The following is a 21487-nucleotide window of genomic DNA, read 5'->3' as shown; positions in this document are numbered from 1 at the left end:
TAACACAGAAATATGTAGAAAGTACAGTAGGTGATCAATATCAAGAAAAAAAGTGACTTTACAATAACTGGGATCCAGGTGGTCTGGTCTTTGTGTCAAGCTATTCATCAACAGATAATGAGGCTGCTCTAATTTTATAGAATTGCTCAAAAACTCACCATGAGTACATGAGGTGAGCAGGACTGAGAAGGTGCATTCTGAGTGTCCCCAAACAGCATAAGCTCTTTTACATTCCTTCCACTGTCTATCTCAACGTTCTCTGCCTTAAGGCAAAGTTTATCTCCCAAGAGTCCCTAGCTTGCATTCTCCTGTTAGGATGACTAGGTACTGGTTTCCTTTCCCCCATCCTCTCCTATCTTTCCTTTTTACACTCAACTTCCTGTTGTGTCTTCTTCCTCTTGCTCGTGTTTTAAAAATGAAACTCAATCCCTCCCCATGAAAATTCTTCTCTCTCACTTGTCTAGTCACTCACCCCCTTTCTCACTCACCCCCTTTACTACATCACAACAATCCAGTAATAGTTCCCAAAGACATCCTTCCCTTGAGTAAGCTGGTCAAGTCCTTGTTCTGGTTAATGAGGTACGGACTTGGGGTGAGGTCTTCAAACACACACACTTTAACAATTTTTATGCAAATACAAAAAGAATGGGGTCTACCTGTTAAAGAAGAAACAATGGCATGAATGAAGAGGTAAATTTAAGACTAACAATAAGACAGGAGAAATGTTCGTTTTTTTACCTAAAAGTACAAAACACCAAGAGCAAATTAAGAAAAAATAACACAAAAGAGGGGGGAAATATTGTTAACATATGGACAAGAAGATTCTGACAGTGGCTAAGCATAGTTATTTAATTCATGCATTCTGAAGTTAGTGTGGATTCAAAGACCCACTGGCCTCTGATGACAGAGACTAAAGCCAAAACCCTATTACTTCCTATAAGACCTTACTGGTTTACTGTAGTAAGGTTTTTGGTTCCTCAGAAAATGGGGTCACCTTAGAGTTAACGTTTAGTTCCCCCAAAGTTGAATATTTCTCTTTCACCCACGCACATTCACCCTGTCAAATGGTTAAGGAGTAAGAGGATCATTTTACAGTTTAATTTTTGACATGTAGAAGGCTGTCTTTTTCCTCAAAGGAACTTCACCATCACTTTATCAAGAGGTTCAGAATCTATGAAGCGACTGAGATCTAGGAAATGGATGAAGGGTTGTGACTCCCTCCGCAGATGACTTGGGTTATACCTTTGTTTGCAAATCCTTGAGTTTTCATGCGTACAAACCAAGTACAACTTTCTAGGCTGCCCATCTACTTGAGTCCTAAGAGTACCATGGTCAGTTAGTCAGCTCCATAGGTCTCACCAGGTGAGTCCATTCTGACCATGGTTCCAGACAAGCTGCCCATAATGGTAACCACAGCCATCCTGACTCTATCAGTTAAGTGCTGTCTCCTAACTCCTGCCTCTCTGGGACCTCACCATCTCCATCAAGTTCAAGAGCACACTTTAATGACAGCCTCTCCTGCTTGTCATTCTTGGCCTGCAAACTGTCATCACAGACACTATCAAGGGTCATAGAATGCCTATCACCAATGGATTTCTCAAAGCTGTAGTAAAATAATCCTTCATGGGAATGTCATTAAGGAGTTGATAGTCATCATATAATATGTTCCCTCCAGTTTTCCAGTCTCTCCAAGGTGTTGGATAACTTCATCTATAGTATACTTAGGAAGTCTAGAAGCATATATGCCAAAGAATCAAGGATAAATATTGCTAACGATTTGAGATGGAAGTTGAAAAAGGCATTAACTTTTATTTTATCTATATCTGGTTTGTATTTTAAAGAGAATTTATATCAGAATAATAATGTTTTTAAAAGATAGATGTGTATACTATCACATACACATACCTTCAAGGGTATTTGTGATTCACACTCCCTGCATTACAGCGTTTGTAACACTCTCCACTCCACTACCCCCTGAGGAAGACGTAACACTGATGCAGAAACAGCACAGATGCATGCACACACACACATACACATGCTTCTTAAAAGAGAAGATACAAGTTAATTTTCCCATAATATTTAAGAAGGACTATTTAAATACACAAGCAAAATTTGCACATCTAACATTATTTTTTCAGCAAACATTTATGATCACATAGTAAACGTCAGGCACCAAGTTAGATCCTCAATATACTAAAGGTCTAGTAAGGAAAATATATGTTTTATCAAAAGAGATGTACACTGCAAACAAGTGAGCAACAAATGTGCACTCTAATGGTCTAGAAGAACAGAACCACCAACTTTGCCCAGATACCCTGGGAATAAAAAGCAAAAGAGGCAGGGAGGTTTTATAAAAAAGTGAAATAAGCCAGCAAGAAGTCCTTCTTATTTATATTAGATGAAGTGACTAATTTTGCTAGCATTTTTTTTCTGTCTTACATATAATCAGTTAAAGCATCCTTTATTCATTTATTCACTCACTCAACAAACTTCCATTAAGTACCTATTATTTGTCACACACAAAGGAAAAAAAAAAAAACAAATTCTACTTCTCAAGGGCAGCCTTGTTTTTTCACAAGGAAATGCCAGGACAACAAAAGAACTGTAAGGCAATTACAGCCACAACGGGGCTCAGGGCAGGCCAACCCAAAATGTGCCACTTAGGCATGTGAATTATTTCAAACCAGAACAATCAAGGATGAACAGACTCAGGAAGAGCTTTTTACCTCCCCCCTAACTACGTAAAAGAATTTAGATACAGGGCCTTACCAGGAAGAGAGGTATTACCAGAGATATACTCTTACATGTGACAATCATCTGCATGGCATGTATTTACCAAACACTTGTTCTTCCTATCTTCCTATAAATTTTCTTCCTCCCCTTTAAAGACGCTACACTTCTCTTTAGCTCAGCATGGAATATAAGCCTCAATTCCTGATGCCAGAACTGAGCTTCATTCTTTCTTTCATACATATGAAATAAAAAAAATTCTTTTCTCATTAATCTGGCTTAGGTTAATTTAAATATTCAGCCAGCCAAAGAATCTCTAAGGGAGTAAGAAAAAGTTTTCCTCTCCCTATCTACTTGAAAAAGAATTTAGAATATAATTACAAAATAACTTAAAGAGGGCAAGAAAAAAGCTGTTCTCCTAGGGATTCAAAGAAATTAATGGTTTGTTAAAATCTGGTGTTTTATTTTCTTAGGAAAAGAAATATGCACACTCATCTTAGAAGAAACAAATTACTTCAAAAATGAGAATTAAAGGGCAAATTCAGAAGTACATCCAAACTAACTAGAAAGATACAGAGTATACATTTTCCTTTTTTGAAAAGTTTAAATCAAGTGAATGTTCTTTATTACCATGGTAACTCAGAATTGAATAACAATAGTTGCTATTTAAAATATTGCTCTCAAAGCAACATCAAAGGCATCAAATTAATACTATTTTAGATAAATCAGAAAATCTACTTGCAGAGCAAGAATATTTTTCAATTAAAGATATAGACGAATCTTCTATTGACAAAAGACTCAAATTGAAATGGACTGCAATTCCAGAAGTAAAAAATAATTAGCTGCATGCTCTGGTTATATAAAAGTACCTTCTTCACAAATATTAAGGCCAATGTCAAAGGAACACACAAAAAAACAGAATCTATACTTGTGTTACTCAAGGAGGGAAAAAGCAAGCCTGCACTTGTAACCTTAGAAGATAAGAACACAGGGCACAGTACATACAACCAGAGCTAATAAACAAATAAATACCCTAATAGGAGCTATAAAGAAAACAAACACGAAACTCCCCATACTTGGCATTGATTCTCCACAATATTCCCTGGGAGATTTTTCTCAACTATATCTCAGTGAATCTGTTATCATTTTTACTCAATGTAGAATTTTATCTGCATTTTAGGATATATTTCTCTGCAAAGAATTATACAGCTTTACATTAGCAATGAGCTGGGAAATGAGAAAATTATATCAATGCAACGCGTTCAAGGTGAGCAACCTAAAAACCAGACCAGTGACTAACTGGTCCAGGGCCAAATGGCTAGCAAAAGGCAAAGAGATTCCTTTTATTATTATTTTTTTTAACTTTTTATTTTGTATTGGAGTATAGCCTATTAACAAACAATGTGATAGTTTCAGGTGAACAATGAAGGGACTCAGCCATACATACACATGTATCCATTCTCCCCTAAACTCCAGGCTGCCACATAAAATTGAGCAGAGTTACATATGCTACACAGTAGGTTCTTGTTGGTTATCCCTTTTAAAGCAGTGTGTGTCTGTGGGAGAAGGGGAGGGTGTGATGTTTCGAAAGAACAGCATGTATATTATCTGTGGTGAAACAGACCACCAGCCCAGGTGGGATGCATGAGTCAAGTGCTCGGGCCTGTTGGGCTGGGAAGATCCAGAGGAATCGGGTGGAGAGGGAGGTGGGATGGGAGACCGGGATGGGGAATTCGTGTAACTCTATGGCTGATTCATATCAATGTATGACAAAACCCACTGAAAAATAAAAATTAAAAAAAATAAATAAATAAAGCAGTGTGTTCATGTCCATCTCAAACTCCCTAACTATCTCTTCCCTCCATCCAAAAGAAGCAACTCTTCAGCAAATTGATAAGTGAGGAGTATCCTCCAAGAGGAAAATGAAGAGGGTCATGTAACATACGCAAAGAGCAGAGTACATTCTAGCAATTTCCAGCCAGCAAGAATTTCAATGTTCATTTAAAGCAAATAATTAATTCCTAAGTTAAAAATTTTTTTTTTACTTAATGTTTTCTTATTTCTCTATTTCTGGCTTTTAAGAACCTAATTATTTATGTGTTTATTCCATTTTAGGAAGTTCTTAAATTGTTTGATCCTAAAAGAATAAATGAAATGAACTTGGCTTAATAAGGTGTTCTTGTAACTACTTGGGTCTCAGTGACATTCTTTTTCTCTTGCTTTGAATTTATTAGCTTAGAAATTATGGCTGTAGATTCATAAGGAGATTGAAAGATAGAATAGACAAAGAGTATGTAGGTTAAATTATCTGAATTTTTCATGTTGTTAGTAATGCTTCAAAATGTGATCAAGAGCACTGTGCACATCAGTTGGTCTTAGCATTGGAAAAGCCTTCAGCTGTGTACCCTGAGACTTCAGATAAAGTGGGTTAATAGTGGAAAGGAACCAGAGAGTTAGACTAAATAGATATGTTGTAAGAGAGCCATGATAATCTTATTTAAATATTTTCCACATTAAAATAAGGCATATAGTATTACTGTGTTACTAAGGCAAAGAGATTTAAAAAACAGAAACAAACAACAACAAAAACCAGAAACAGAAGCAAACCTTAAAAACTCACAGTCAAGTGTTCTTTCTACCATATCCCTCTGCCTCGTTCTCCACAGAGAAAACACTGCATTCCCTTTCTGCCCCCACCTCCCCCATTTTCTTCTTGCCTGAGGATTACATAAGAGAAAAACACAGCAGGGTAATATATACAATCTGTGTGTCTACACATCTGGTACTTTTAGCGCTGTAAGGTCTGAAGGTAGGCAATGCAAAAACAAAGAAAAACTATTTAATGGGCACTTTTATTTTCAGAGCAAACCCAGTGATAAAAGTCTATTTCTTTTTAGCGTTCATTATTCTAGCTCCCATTTGTTAAACATACTATTTAAAAAAATAAAAATCAAAAGCAGCTTTTGAAAGAACTGCAAACAGACTTGCTGGCCTCTAAACACATCAATGAAGCCACGTCTATTACTGGCCTTCTTACAGAATGTGTATTCTCTTCTATTGCCACTGAGGCTTAACTACAAAAATTGACGGGGTGGAGAAAAAAAAGAATGGAGGGTCAAGGAAAGTGAAAGCAAGTAACAGAGGCATTTTTAGATGCACGCATTAGTGCTACTAAGCTTTCCACAATCTTCCTCTCAAGAAAAATGTTTTCTTTTCATTTGTCACAGCAAATGCACTTTTTTGACAATGTTGGCATTCAACAAAAGAAACACCTCAAAGTGATCAAGGCTCAGCTTGATACTAATTCAGTCCTTGCTTTCTGCACAAACACAATCCCCCCTGGGTGCATATTCAAAAAGGAAGAGGCAATTTTACCCAAGATCCAAAGAAACTGGAGGGTTCTTTTTTATGAAGTCCTACCCTAAAACCTGGGACACACAAAATTAATGGTGTGAAATATATGGGCCTTTGAAACCTATCAAAACCAACTGTACAGTGGTAGCTTTCTCTGTTCTTAAACACAGGATCTCCCAGTCAAAGACCAAGCCTATGAAATGATGGATTAGGGAAGAGCAACAAGCAAATATATAAATTCACTTCCTTCTTTAGGCTCTTTCCTTGGACAAATTTGGGATTCCCTCATCTCCCTGTTTTTTGTTTTTTTTTTTTGTTTGTTTCTCTCCTGCATTCCCGATCCCAGCACTTCTCCTTCCTTTAACCAAACCTTGACCAAGATTTCAGGGCCAATTTGGATTCCTATCCCTTGAAGAGACCTTCACAAAATATGCCTACCAGTAAAAACTTTGTTTTTATTTTTATTTTCAGCATAATAAGGTTAGGTACTGAAGCAGGCAGGCTAGAGTACATGCGGTCACAAAGAGTCAGACATGACTGAGCGATTGGGCATGCGTGCACTTAACATATCTGGAAATAAGTTTTGGTCATCGGAGAAAAAGATTTAATTTTTTAAGGTGCTTTTTTACAAACTAACACTTTGCATTGATTTATGGAGCTTCTTTTATCATGTGATATGTATTTCCATAGATTAAATTCTGTTCTAGATCATTTTCCTTTTTTAATATATTTCTTGTCTTTTTTGCTCTAGTGGCACAGTGCTTAAACTAACTGAACTATATTGGAGACAGTGTAGTAAATTATAAAAAGCACGTTCTTTAGCATAATATGAGCCTGAGTTAAAATCTCAGCTCATCCACTTAACAGCTTCAAGTTCCTAGACATACGGGGCTTCCCTGGTGGCTCAGATGGTAAAGAACCCACCTGCAATGCAGGAGACCTGGGTTCGATCTCTTTGCCAGGAAGATCCCCTGAAGTAGGAAATGGCAACCCCCTCCAGTCTTCTTGCCAGGAGAATTATATGGAGAGAGGAGAGTGGCAGGCTATAGTCCATGGGATCATAAAGAGTCAGATACTACTGAGCAACTAACACTTTTTCCCTAGGCATATGATTTAGCTTTATAAATTCTTGGCTTGTTTCTAAAATTGACTTCACTTTATAACATGTTTTAATAGAGCCAGTCCTATGCTGCTACTCAAATTTTTCTAGACTTTCTTGTTACTCATTTTTTATTGTTTTTGTGGGTTTTCTTCAAATAATTAATATTATTTTTTATCTTGAGTTCTCATTTTAACTGAAATTATATTAAGGTTGTAAATTATTTGGGGAAGAATTAAGAGTTTTAAATATCTTACCTTTATATCTAGAGAAACTGCATGTCCCTTTCAACTATTTTATTCTTCTAAAAGTCTTTAATTTTCTTTATGTCACCTGATTCTCAATTCTCGTTGAAGTTATATCAGTTTTTTTTCCTCTTGATTTCCTTTTAATATGAAAAAACAGTGAACACAAAATGGCTGCCTTCAGAAGACTTAGGAAATTTTTTTATTGGAAGTTTACATAATAAAGGCCAACTCCTCTAGCTACATAAACAATTAATACAATATGTAATAAATACAATTAAGAAAGGATGACTGAAAACTGTTGCCTCTGTTTCTGCCCTGTGGAAGAAGCAAGGAGTATCTATTCATATAAAGGGATTCCTAGGCCTAAAAAAAGGAAACAGATACATTATCATTTCCTTTCAGTTTGCTTCTTAACCCTGGTTGTCTTTTTTACTGTGCTCTCTGCCAACTCTGAAAATCTGTAAGGTTGAGTACTACATCTCAACCAGCAAAGACACAAGATACCAAACCACCACGGAAAAGTCCACCATTCCAGCAGCAGCAAGAGCTTCTCACTGTCATTGTGCAAGTGCAATGTCAGACAAACACATCACAAATGAGGGAAAGGAGCTGGGGGGAGAAAGGATGACAGATCAGTTGACGATTCCTGAAGGACAATCTTAAAATGTATTTTCTTATTTGCTCCAGTCAGTGGCATAACTCTCTGCTAGGTAATGTCTAGGACATATACACTTTTCTGCATGGACCTTCTAGCCTTTCCCTTCCTTCTAATTATTTGGTAGCTCCATCTCAAGACATTTTACTAGTTTTTTAATACAGTGTCAACAAAAAATAAGATCGCCTTCTCTTTTTCAGTACTCTGTGACAGATCCTATTTTAACTCTTCTTACCTAACTCTATTATCTACTCAAGCTATATTTCTTGGTGTTCCTTAGCATTCCATGTCCATAATTTGTCACCCCCAAATTGTCTCAAAATCTCATTTCATGGAAGTATTTAGTTTTTCCATTCTATTTATATTTGTTTATGAAATCCTGAACCTTCCTCCTTTGTTTAAGATTAAAAATCATAATAAGAGCAATAGTATTTTTACTAGACTCTAGTCCCAAAGTTCCCTGACTCAATTGCCTTTGAATCACTGGAAGATAAGTATCTTCCTTTGGCATTAACGTACTTAATGTCTTAGGTGTGTTCATTTGGATGACCTTAAAGAACACTGTCTGCATGATTATAATCCATTAAGTTACAATTTTGCTTTAAAAATCACAATTTTACAAATAGGAAACAGGAACCATATTCATTTAGCATCCTTTATAAAGTGCTTAACAATTACATCAAACAAATGAGTACTTAAAAATGTTCCTCATGATAATGAAAATGTAACAAAATTTTTGTCTTTTTGGCTTTGAAATTATTTAGTCCATTACCACCAGACTAGCTTGGCAAAATGACATATTCTTTCTTGACCACCCAGGACATTATTGTCATATTTTTGACATTGCTTAAGAAATTATGTTACCAAGAAAATTTCTCTTTATTCTTTTTTTTGGCTGCGCTGTATAGCATTCAGGATCTTAATTCCCTGAACTGGGATCCAACTGTGTCCCCTTAGTGGAGCAGAGTCTTAAACACTGGACTCTGGGGAAACCCATCACTATTCTTATTTTCCTTAATACTATATAGTAAAATCAAGCAGAAAATAGTAGATAAAAGAGAAGCCAAACTTAGGAACCAAACAGTTCATAATAAAAACATAACAATCCATGCAAACAAACCACTTTGCTATAATAATTCTACTTCCAGGTCCAGAAACTGAATTATTCACTTATTTTCAAAAATAAAAAGTAATATTTTTATTGGATTAAAAAGGGAAAAATTTTGTATTTTCCCTTATCTTTGGAGTTATAAAATAACTGAACTAGAATGGAACTTAATGAGTAGTGAATTCCAGTCATTTACTAACCAATCTCTATATTTTCTGTGGCATTATAAGAGAGCTGTCATCTACTAAAAAATGACAGCATAGATTTCATGTTCATAAACTGAGAAACCAAGGGGAAAACAATTTATCTCCTCTCCTGAGCACAGATGGGCATTTAAATGGTAATACAAATTTCTCATTTCCCTGACAGAAAAACTTCCTTGAATTCTCAGACTATGAAATATGGGATTTAAGTGCAGCTCATATTTATTGAATGATTTACTATATTATGATAGCAAATGAGTTATGTTAAATTACATCATATTAACTAATTGTCCTCAATGATTTCTACATAGATTCACATGAGGCTAGAGTTATAATGCATTTCATAATACAAATAATACACACCTCAAGACAGAGTATGTCAACCTTGCCCACATTTACCCAGACAGATAGATATAGAAGTAATTGCCTATGGATTTGCTACTCAACACCCACCACTAATAAAAGGCCAGACCAATATAAATTCAATCCCTCTCAGAGTTCTGGGGCAATTTAGAAATTGGAAGAATTCAGAAATAGGCCCATTTGCTATGTGCTTCTCTTTGAACACGGATTCTCTCTACTTACTGGCCTCCACTTTACTCAGTAATTCACAGCAATTTCTACCATCCCCAAACTTCTCTGCATTTTCTCCCAAAGATGATTTTTATAAGGTTAGCAATAATGCCTTCCTACAGCTACTGTTCAGTCCGACTTCTTTGGTCACAAAACAGCATTATCGCCTCATTTTGCTTGACGGGCTTCCCAGGTTCTTTACTTCCCAGCAGTAAAGAACCTGCCCGCCAATGCAGGAGACAAAAGAAACATGAGTTTGATCCCTGGATCAGGAAGATGCCCTGAGGGAGGGCATGGGAACCCACCCCAGTATTCTTGCCTGGAGAATCTCATGGACAGAGGAGCCTGGTGGGCTTCAGACCACAGAACCACAAAGAACAGGCCAAGCTGAGGTGACTTACCGAGTACGCACAGCTTGCTTGACACCATGACAGATCTTGCTATCTTCGCTTCTAACCTAGTCTTTCTCCTTTCCAATCTGTATAATATCAGTAGGGTGACACATACAAGTACAAATCTGATTTCCATTCCTGTTTTAAACCCTTCGATTTTTCACCAACATCTTTAGAAAAAAAGGCCACACTTTTTAGGAATTTCTACAAGCTCCTCCATGACATGACCTCTGGATACCATCTCAGTCTGCTTTCCAAGGGCATGATACTGTCCCGGATTTCCATGATAATTCACCCTTCTGAGTTGTCATTCAAGCTGTTTCTCCCCCTGGAACAATCTCTCACTCTCAGACAAGTCCTGTTTTTTTTCCATTACACTCATTTTGGTGCCAAAAGCCTCCCAAATCCCCCTCCCAAGGCACCTTATTGTTATTTGGTGGCTAAGTTGTGTCCAACTCTTGGCGACCCCGTGAACTGCAGCACACCAAACTTCTCGTCCTTCACTATCTCCATTGCTCACACTCACGTCCATGGAGTCAGTGGTGCCATCTCATCCTCTGCCGCCTTCACCTGGGTGGCCACAGTATTACCTTTACATCTCTGACCACTGCCCCCACTGACCGCTGGTGATTTTTCAGGAAGCAGAGGATACACCTTCCTGCTTGCTTACCTGATCTCCCCTCCCTTCCTCCTCCCTCCTTCTTCCTTCCTTCCTTCCTCCTTCTCTCTCCTTCCTTTCCTTCCACCCTCCCTTCCTCTCTTCCCCTATCAAATATTCACATTTATTTAAAACAACCATTTTAATGGGTCCTTGAGTACAACGGTGAGCAAAAAGAGACACAGGTCCCTACTATGGTAATGCTTTTGGTATACTGGAGAAAACTTGTTCTACCAATGATCACACTTTGAATATACAGTTACCAGTGGAGATAAGCACTCTCAAGAAAAGAAATATAGTTGACAGCAGCATATAAGAAACAACAAACTGAGACATCTAGAAGGCTTCATAGAAGTGGCTCCTGAGCTATGATTTAAAGATACTAGGTGCCTATGTGGGTAGGGGTGGGAGAGGGTGGTGGAGACTACTGTGGCCATATGGATCAGAATTTCATAAGGGGGAGGCAGCAAGGGAAGCAAGAGGGTCAGAAAAGTCAAGGGTACTGTTGTGCAAAGAAGAAAAAAACTCAATCAAGATGAAAGGTAGGTCAGGGACTGTGCAAGGAGGCCTTTCCAGGCCATTGGAAGGATTTTTTTTTTTTTTTCTTTATCCTAGGAGCAAGGGAAGCTATTAATGTGTTTAAAGCAAAAGCAGGGATTTAATTGGATTTATGCTTTGAAGTTTCTATGGTTACAGTGCAGAGAATGGATTGGAGGTGACAGCTATAGTGAATTTAATCAGGAATGGACCAATGCTGGTGAAATCCAACTCCCCACCTGCTCAATAGCTAATCTGAAGAACTGGACCATGCCTGGAAAAAACTCACAATTATTCTGACTTGTCTCACTTTAAATTTTGAACCACATATCTCAGTAGGCTGCTCAAAAGGACCATCATGCTTCACTCATCGATTTACTACTTCAAATGACACATTACACTTTCTTCCTTCTCCGCAAAATTCAAAGCACTCCCCACATCCCCATTCTCAGAAACAACCTTACTATTTATTTCACCAAGAACACGGAAGGAATCAGAAGAGAAATCCCATTCCACTCACTTCAATCAGAAGAGATGCTCTATAACCCTCTTCTCTGTCTTCCTGTAAAGCATGAACTTGCCCAGCTGCCTTGTCAGAGATCAGCTCTTCACTTGTACATTGGAATCCAGTTCTCTTAGAATCCATTAGGAGACCCTTATGGACTTTGCTCCTGTAATTATACCCTCTAACTCTCCAGCACTATCATTATTTACATCTCTCAGTTCAGTTCAGTCAGTTAGTTGAGCCCAACTCTGCAACCCCAAGGAACATGTCAGGCTTCTCTGTCCATCACCAACTCCCAGAGCTTGTTCAAACACATGTCCATTGAATCGATGATGCCATCCAATCATCTCATCCTCTGTCGTCCCCTTCTCCTCCTGCCTTCAATCTTTCCCAGCATCAGGGTCTTTTCTGAGTCAGGCCTTCACATCAGGTGGCCAAAGTATTGGAGCTTCAGCATCAATCTTTCCAAAGAATATTCAGGGCTGATTTCCTTTAGGATTGACTGGTTTGATCTCCTGACAGTCCAAGGGACTCTCAAGAGTCTTCTCCAACACCACAGTTCAAAAGCATCAATCAGGAAGTTTCCATAAGACTCTCATCCTTATATTGCCATCTCTACTTCAATCTTATTTTTCATATTATCCTCAGGCATATATAAATTTAATTGTTCACATTCAGTATACATACATATATATATAAATATATAAATTGGGCTTCCCAGGTGGTGCTAGTGGTAAAAGAAACTGCCTTTCAATGCAGGATACATAAGAGATGTGGGTTTGATTCCTGGGTCAGGAAGATCCCTTGGAGAGGGAATGGCAACCCATTGCAGTATTCTTGTCTGGACAATTCCATGGACAGAGGAGACTAGCAGGCTACAACCCATAGGGTCACAAGGAGTCAGACACAGCTGAAAAGACTTAGCATGCATATATATAAACAGATAAAAATGCATACATTTATTATCTACTCACTCTAAACTTATATCTGCCTTCTCCCTATGTCTTCCTCCCATTCAACTACTGCCCTATTTCTTTACTTCATTTTACATCCAAACTCCTTAGAATTTGTCCAGGGATATGCTGACAAATATTTAATAGCCAGGTCTTAAAAATTCTTCTAACCCTACTTTACGGTGTTTGTCAATTTCTATGGAATGAACAGTCACATTGTGGATGACTTAAAGCTATGAAACTTGACTTCACGGAATGCAGAGCTGGAAAAGAAGCACCCAATAACCCAGTAAGCTCATAGGAGCTGACTCCAACACACCAGATCTGTCTCTATTTACCATCTCCAGTTCTTCTCTTACTGTTATTATCTTCTGTTCCCAGCACTCCATTAAATCACAATTCCTAAGGTCCTTACTTCGGCCCTCATTTTACTCCACTTTTCAGCAGAATTTGTCACAACACCGTCCCGTGGTGTCCAGGACTCAGACTTGCCTCAGGTTCCTCTTTTTCTTCAGTGACCACTCTTTCTTAATCACCTTTGCTGAGCTCAATGCGTTGATATGTCTCAGGGCTTAGTTAGGTTTCTTCTCTGTCTATACACATTTCTTAAACTAGTTGCTCTTGATCAAGAATACCACTCTTACAGGCAGTTTTGAGACCTCATGGAGGCAACTTGGCTTTCACAGTTATGATATATTACTGACATTTACCAAGCAGAGATCAGAAACAGCAAACATCCTGTAATTTGTGGAGAATACTGTGCAAAAAGAAACTGTCAAACCCCCATATGCTTTTCAAATGACTTTCTGGACTTTCATGTAAATGAAAAACTCATTTACAATTATAAAAAATGCAAAGATTTTGCATGATTTAAATATGCACTGGAATTTCTAGGACTGTAACCACACTGAAATATAAGTAATATTGTACCCTACTGTGCTTAGAACTTAACCAAAATACGTTTACCATTTTGAAAGCACACCCCATAAAGAAACTGGGCCTCAACAGTATTTGGCACTGGGAGCCTGCATTTGGAACTGTCTTATTCATACTCATTTTGTATGTGGCTATAAATCACCTATTTCATTTTGACTTCCAGTGTAGTCATGCCTAAAAATTTAAATATTGAATGTAAATCATTTACTATAAGTTATTTACACAGCTCCTTTATACTAAGGTTAGAACATTTTATTGATTTTTTTATAAATCATTTGTGTATATTATAGCTGTACATTTAATTTTAAGAATGTAAAGTGGCATATAAAATGTTACAAAACATGATGCTGGATCGTACATAATTGAGAATTACTGCCCTAGGTGATCCTGACCAGTGTCAAGGATTTAAATCCATGAAGGTATCAATGGTTCCGAAGTTTAGATCGTTAGCTTAGAGCTCTCAAATTTAAAATGTATGGAACTGAACTTTCAATGTCCACTCTTATCCTCCTAATATGCCACAGTGTTCTTTATCTTATAAGCAGCAACACAGTCCACTTAAGGAAACTGAAAACCTTGACGTTATATACAATTCATAGATTTTTTATAACCCACCCCCAAAGGATCCACAAAATTTGAAAGATACACCTTCAAGATCCATCCACTTCTCAAGCTCCAGTCTCTATCACCCTGTGCGTAACTAGAATTTCTTCTCATTTAGAAGTCAGCAAGAGCTTCTCTCTTATCTCCTGACTTCCACTCATGCCCACCCCATCATATTTTTTTTCACCACGTTAAAATATGAGTCATACCCTAATCAGAATCCTCCAATGAGTCTCCATAACATTTATAATAAAAACTGAAGCTTGCAATGCCTATCATATCCAGTCTTTGGGCACCTCTCAGACTTTATTCCCTAAAACATTTCCACTTAGTTCCAGCAACACTGCACTTCTCACCAGTCCTTGTACATGAACGTTTGAGTGCTTAAGGCCGTTCTCACTCCCTCTCCTCTCTCCCATGTATCTGTCTCTCCCCTCAGTGATTCAGGGCTCTGTTCAGAGAGGATCTGCTGACCTCCTGTAATAGTCTGGGTCCAGCCCAATCCAGGAAAGGTTCTGTATCATTTAAATGGAAGGAATCTGAGAGAGGGAACGAGTGACTCAGATGAATAAGAACTGGGAAGCTGTATTAAAGCAAGGGGAAAAATCCAAAGGGTAACAGGAAGCTATTACCATCTGTATACGAGCTGGTGGGACACGGTGGATAGGTGAGGCTACCAGAGCCCATAAACCAGGGCCATGTGGCGGGAAATAGAATCTCCACTGAGGCATCTCAAAATGATGTTATACTTCCTCCTCCGTCAAAAAAGTTTGACCTGTTTTCTTTTTTTCAACCTGTTTTCTACAATGCTCGGAGGTATCACCATTTGCTTTTTCCTCCCTAAACTCGTCTTTTTTTCTTTTTAAAACAACAACAAATTTTGGCTGCCACACACTCGGTAAAGTGACTAGAACAAAATAATCATTCAGATGTAGACTTCAAAATCATGCTTTTAATTCAATCGGATTAAAATCCAAGTCCTTCTGTAGCCCATAGAGTCTTACCGCCCCCACTATCCTCTCTGATCTCATTTCCCACCACCATCATTCACTGACTGTATTCCAGTCCCACTGGGATTCCTGCCTTCCCTGAATATCCAAAGTTACCCCACCTCAGGGACTTTGCACTTACTGTTTCTTTTGCCTAAAGGTACCTTTCCCTGAAATCCACCTGATGTATTTCCATCTACTTACCTGTCTATTCAGAAAGTCTTGTATCTAAAAGAGTACTACCCCTATCTAAAATAGCACTACCACCCTTCACCATTCTTACACCCTTACCTTTATTTTTCTCATAGCACTTATCATTATCTAACACACTACATATCGACTTGCTGTTTTGTTTCTGGGAGGTCTCTGTTGACTAGAACACAGTCTCGATGAGAGCAGGGACCTTGTCTATTTTGGTCAATGTTTTATCTATAGAAACTAGTGCAGCGTCTGGCATAAAGAAAATGTTTAATAAATACTTATTAGCCAAGATTTACAAATAGTTTAAATGCTGTCTTCCACAAATGACTAACCATTATAATTTGCTAGTCGTAGAAACAACAAAAGCATATTTCGTCACTATAGATTGCTTTTTTTGGCATGTCCTTCACAGGAGTACTTTTATTGTTTTGCATTTTGCAGCAACCAAAGCTATTCATAGATATATTTAGGGTAGGGTATATGTCATAATTTTTCCAGAACATGTCATTATAAAGTAACAACATTATTATAATTTAGAGTAGTCATAATCTGTCAATGAAAAAAAATACATGGAATATATTACACATATTCTGTTTTAATCTTTTCAAAAGCAATCATCTAGATGAAGAAGTATAAAACATGCCTGGCTAATATGAGTGGAAGAAAAGAGAGACAGACAGTTACCACCTCTTTCTTGGACCAGTCTCTAACAAGACCGCTATCTACTTACAGTAGTGTGTCAATGTGTCATGTGAACAAGGCAAATCCAAAATGTTACATGGCCCTGTTTTCCCACTTTCAATTCTCAGGTTAATCATATCTTTAGATCACAGCAAGATTTACAAATAGACAGGATGGGAATTGATAACCAAGATTCAAGGAAAAACCATTATGTGATACACACAACTGGCCTTTTGTTGGATGTCCATCCAATTATCATCAATCCATTAATTATTGAATTGAACAATGACAAGATTTTCAGATTAATTACATGTTGATATTAGGTATATTATGTTTTATAGTAAAAGTCAAATCTCTCTAGAGTGACCTGCTCCTTAAACCATTAAAATAATCAATGGTGAGACATTATCCAGTAGTAAGATACCTAACGAAGAAAGTAAAAAGATATTTGGGACTACGAGAATGATAATCATGGCAACTGGCAATCAAAATGTAACCATAATTTGAAATTGGAAAGCAGGACTGATTCTAGAAAAACAGCAGGTATTAATTCAGTTCAAAGAGAAATCTCCTCAGATAATTCACTCCACCCCTCTATCATTATCATTTCAAGGAAAAACCTGAATTGCAGAATTAAAGAGGTTTGAAGAGTCTTCTAAACGTAATGAGTGTTTCAGGTACTTTTGAGATGCAATCAGCGTGCATGCTCAGCCGCTTCAGTCCTGTCTGACTCTTTGCAATCCCACGGACTGCAGCCCACCAGGCTCCTCTGTCCATGGATTCTCCAGGCAAGAATACTGGAGTGGGTTGCCATACCCTCCTCCACAGGATCTTCCCAACCCAGGGACTGACCCTGCCTCTCTGTGTCTCCTACACTGCAGGCAGATTCTTTACCACCCAGCCACGGGGGAAGCCCCAAAGGCTGGACAACAAAACGGAACTTTGTTGCCTCTTTGTCCTGTGCCATATAGCTGCTTCATTTACTTCTTGGTTTCTGTCACAGCTGGGCATAGAGGATTAGACTCAGATTAGACCCATGAGGTGGTACCAAACCTGTCCTTTAGAGCTGCCTACCCAGGACATTTGGACTTCCCTGATAGTTCAGTTGGTAAAGAATCCACCTGCAATGCAGGAGACCCTGGTTCGATTCCTGGGTCGGGAAGATCTGCTGGAGAAGAGACAGGTTACCCACTCCAGTATTCTTGGGCTTCCCTGTGGCTCAGCAGGCAGAACATATTTCAGGGAAGAACTAGTCACAGTAAAACATTTCTCAGGCAGTTTAAAAAGTAAACCTCTGTTATTCAACTTCTTAAACATCTCTTTGGCATATTTTCTATACCTACTGCTTTTAATATGGAGTAATACATAATAATCAATTCTTTTAGAATAAAAATCAATAATCCTTGATTTCAGCAATGCTATTTCCATTTTTCCTTCCATAATTATTTTTATAAGACAGCTAAAACATTTTCTGAACTAAAGTGGCAGTGGCAGAATTATTTAGTGGTTCTCTGCATGAATGCCTGACATTTTCCCCCAAATCAACAAATATTTAAAGTCAACAACCAATAAAGTCTGTTAATTGAAAAGCATCTAACTAGAACTGAACTCTCTGAAGAGAATGAGCATGTTTCCCCCTCCATGGCACGGCACATTAAAAAAGAGGATAAAATTAAAACTATTAAGAACACCTAATACAAAAAATTAAAATAAATGATGAGATAATGACAATAGAAAATAACTTTATGAAGAAACTCAGTAATAATAGCTAGTAATAAGCCATGATAAACTTCCTCTTACCCTGATGAATTAAACTATGACTTCATTATGCTTGTTTCCCTTCAGATATGGAATTCTATCGATTATCATTCATTGCAAAAGTTAATTCTTACTATATTGGGATTCTTACCAGAGAAGAATTTAACTCATTTTTTATTTGTCAAACAGTGCAAAAAAACCTCTTTACTTATATCAACTAGTTCTGGGATTATGGGAATTACTATTTCTATACAACATCACTATCCTTCTCACAATGAACTACCATACTCTCTTTCGAAAGCTATCAAATAAATAATATGAACTGAAGTTTGAGTTTTTTCATTGATTCCAAATAGGTCATCACTGCTCAAATATCTTTGGATTAGTTACGTCGTCTGCCCATTAAATTCTATTTTCCCCATTCTCTTCTCATTTCCATTTCCAAGTTGACTGCTCTTTCTATAGACAAAGAATTTTATACACACTATTATTGTTAAGTGTATCACACAAACTTTTTCAACTTACTTTTCTAAAATATCCCTTCCTTGTTACAAAACATCTTGTCTTTTCCTGATTTTCACAATAACTAGTCCCCCTTTCTAATACTAACTTCTTAAACTGCGCTTGCACCCTTCCTTGTTACAAAACATCTTGTCTTTGCCTGATTTTAACAATAACTAGTCCCCCTTTCTAATACTAACTTCTTAAACTGCGCTTGCAAATACATCCTCAGTTTCCAGCCTCACTCCTCCACTGATTCCTTCTCCGCTGCCTTCCAGGACCAATAAGTCTTCCCTTGATCCTAACCCTGTCCACTAGCAAGTCATCAGCCCCACTTTCCCTACGATGCTTCCAATCCTTCAAATGTTTCCTAACACCTCTAAGCTGTTCTAACACCTTGTCAAGATCTGCATCAGGTTGACTCTAAATGGTTTTACCATACTACTCCCCAAAACATTATTTTTACTTCTGATAGTCTTATTTAAGAAACTTACCTTTCTTGAATAAGGGCAAATTTACCTTGCCCGATTTTTGACAGTGCTATGGGTCACCTTCTTTCTTCACCTGCCTGATTTTCAAGTTGGGCTTATACTCTAACTTCACTGTGAAGCTTCTCTTATGGCCCTGGATCACACTGACTCTGCCTTTTTCTGATTCCCTATAGTTTTCACAAACCAACTCCTAGTTCAGAACTCAATTAAAAAATTACTCTTCATTTACATTGGCATCCTCTCCTTTGAGAAACCAAAATAAACAATCAGCCAACAAGTTACCATTTACTGATCACTCACTTGTCAGTCACTCTGTTGGGCCAAGGGAATATAAGAATGAATAATATTTCTTTTATTTACTCACAGCTCTTAATACAATGCACCTCTCAGATAATAAAAATAAATCAATAAAAGAGCAAATTATCACCAACAGATTGGCTATTATAAATGACCACCATTCCAAAGACACTGTAGAGTTATACACACACACACACACACACACACACACACACACACACAGAGATAATACCATGCAAAAGGTCATCCAGGAACTAGATCTGTGTGATTGCAAATTAAAAGATGCTTGCTCCTTGGAAGAAAAGTTATTACCAACCTAGAGAGCATATTACAAAGCAGAGACATTACTTTGCTGACAAAGGTCCATCTAGTCAAAGCTATGGTTTTTCCAGTAGTCATGTGTGGATGTGAGTTGGACTATAAAAAAAGCTGAGCGCTGAAGAATTGATGCTTCTGAACTGTGGTGTTGGAGAAGACTCTTGAGAGTCCCTTGGACTGCAAGGAGATCCAACAAGTCCATCCTAAAGGAAATCAGTCCTGAATATTCATTGGAAGAACTGATGCTGAAGCTGAAACTCCAATACTTTGGCCACCTGATATGAAGAACTGACTCCCTGGAAAAGACCCTGATGCTGGGAAAGATTGAAGGTGGGAGAAGGGGATGACAGAGGATGAGATGGTTGAATGGCATCACCAACTCAATGGACATGAGTTTGAGTAAACTACAGGAGTTGGTGATGGACAGGGAGGCCGGGTATTTTGCAGCCCATGGGGTCACAAAGAGTCGGACACGACTGAGCCACTGAACTGAACTGAACTGAACCCTAGGAGTTGAATATTTTGAAAGTAAATACACTAATTTTAAAATCATATTTACTAAAACATACATTTCAATGTTCTCACTGTTGCCAGTACATCTGACAAGCATATAGAAATCTATGATTTACAATCACATGAACAACACACTGTTAACAGTTACTGATATCCAAGGTATTCCCATTCCAAAAATACATCTTACAAGGAAAAAAAAAAACACTTGAATATCAAACATGTACAAGCAAAGAAGGAAAACAAAACAACAGCTTGAGAACATATATACATTCCTAAACATGTTGGTTGTTCCATTAGTTAAACATTAAAATTATTGTATAACCTACTATTTTCAAAGCATATATTTTAAAACTCTACGTTCTACATACCTGTCCAGTCTCCTACTATCTTAAGGTGAACACCAAATGTTGCTTTGGTTTCAGTAGGACACTAAAAAACAAATAAATACTGGAATCAATTCTGAATAATAATTATGTATTACCAGACTGTGATTCAATTACTACTTTTATTCTCATAGCATATCTCCAAAATCAATAGAAAATAGAAAGGAATGGACTAAAAATCTATACAGATCCTTATTAGTGGGGGAAAAATAAAGCAATGCCAAGCAGTCAATAAGACAATACCCATTTCTCTAAAAACCCATACATATTTATATAAAACAAACAATACACATAACCTAAAACTGCTAGTGTATCTAATCACAAATCTTGCTTAAGTATCCTCTGAGTTGAAATATTTATGAGGACACAGCTTTTAACCATGAAGGAAGAAATGGAGACTAATGATTTTAGTGTCTTTTTCTTCACAGATATCATTATACATTTCACATCCTAATAAACTCCAGTGAAATGAAAAAAAAAATTTATCAGCATGACCTGAATTCGTTATGTCCAGTGAAGGAACTCCTGTGAAAAGAGTTTTATTTCACTCTCTCCCTTGATTCTCAAAAAAAATCTAGAGTAAAATGGTAAGGGTACCTGGAAAAGGGAGTGAACTGTGGTACTGGAGGTAAGACAAAGTATCTGTGGTCCCATGTTTAGGAAATATAGAAAATAGCCACATAGCAGAAATGAGAGAATAATTTTCAGTTCACAATAAGAAAATGCAGAATCCCCTTTTAAGAATCCCAATCTCTTTCCACAATTCTAAAATTCAAAATTTCTCAAAAATGAGTTTTTTTA

At 37.5% G+C, this 21487-nt stretch overlaps 1 protein-coding gene across 5 annotated transcripts in view; it reads right to left on the bottom strand.

Moving 5' to 3' along the window:
• NOX4 (NADPH oxidase 4) overlaps window positions 1–21487 on the bottom strand; it is a 175328-nt gene that overhangs the window by 58682 nt on the left and 95159 nt on the right. For all 5 annotated transcript variants that reach the window (XM_065936840.1, XM_065936841.1, XM_065936845.1 and 2 more), the window contains one exon: window positions 20672–20732. In XM_065936840.1, the coding sequence (XP_065792912.1) occupies window positions 20672–20732 (61 nt within the window). The remainder of the gene's footprint in view (window positions 1–20671; window positions 20733–21487) is intronic.

Source organism: Muntiacus reevesi, chromosome 5, assembly GCF_963930625.1.
Source record: "Muntiacus reevesi chromosome 5, mMunRee1.1, whole genome shotgun sequence".
Taxonomy (NCBI): Eukaryota; Metazoa; Chordata; class Mammalia; order Artiodactyla; family Cervidae; genus Muntiacus; species Muntiacus reevesi.
Note: the sequence above shows the minus strand (reverse complement) of the source record. Positions and strands in the feature narration are given on the sequence as shown.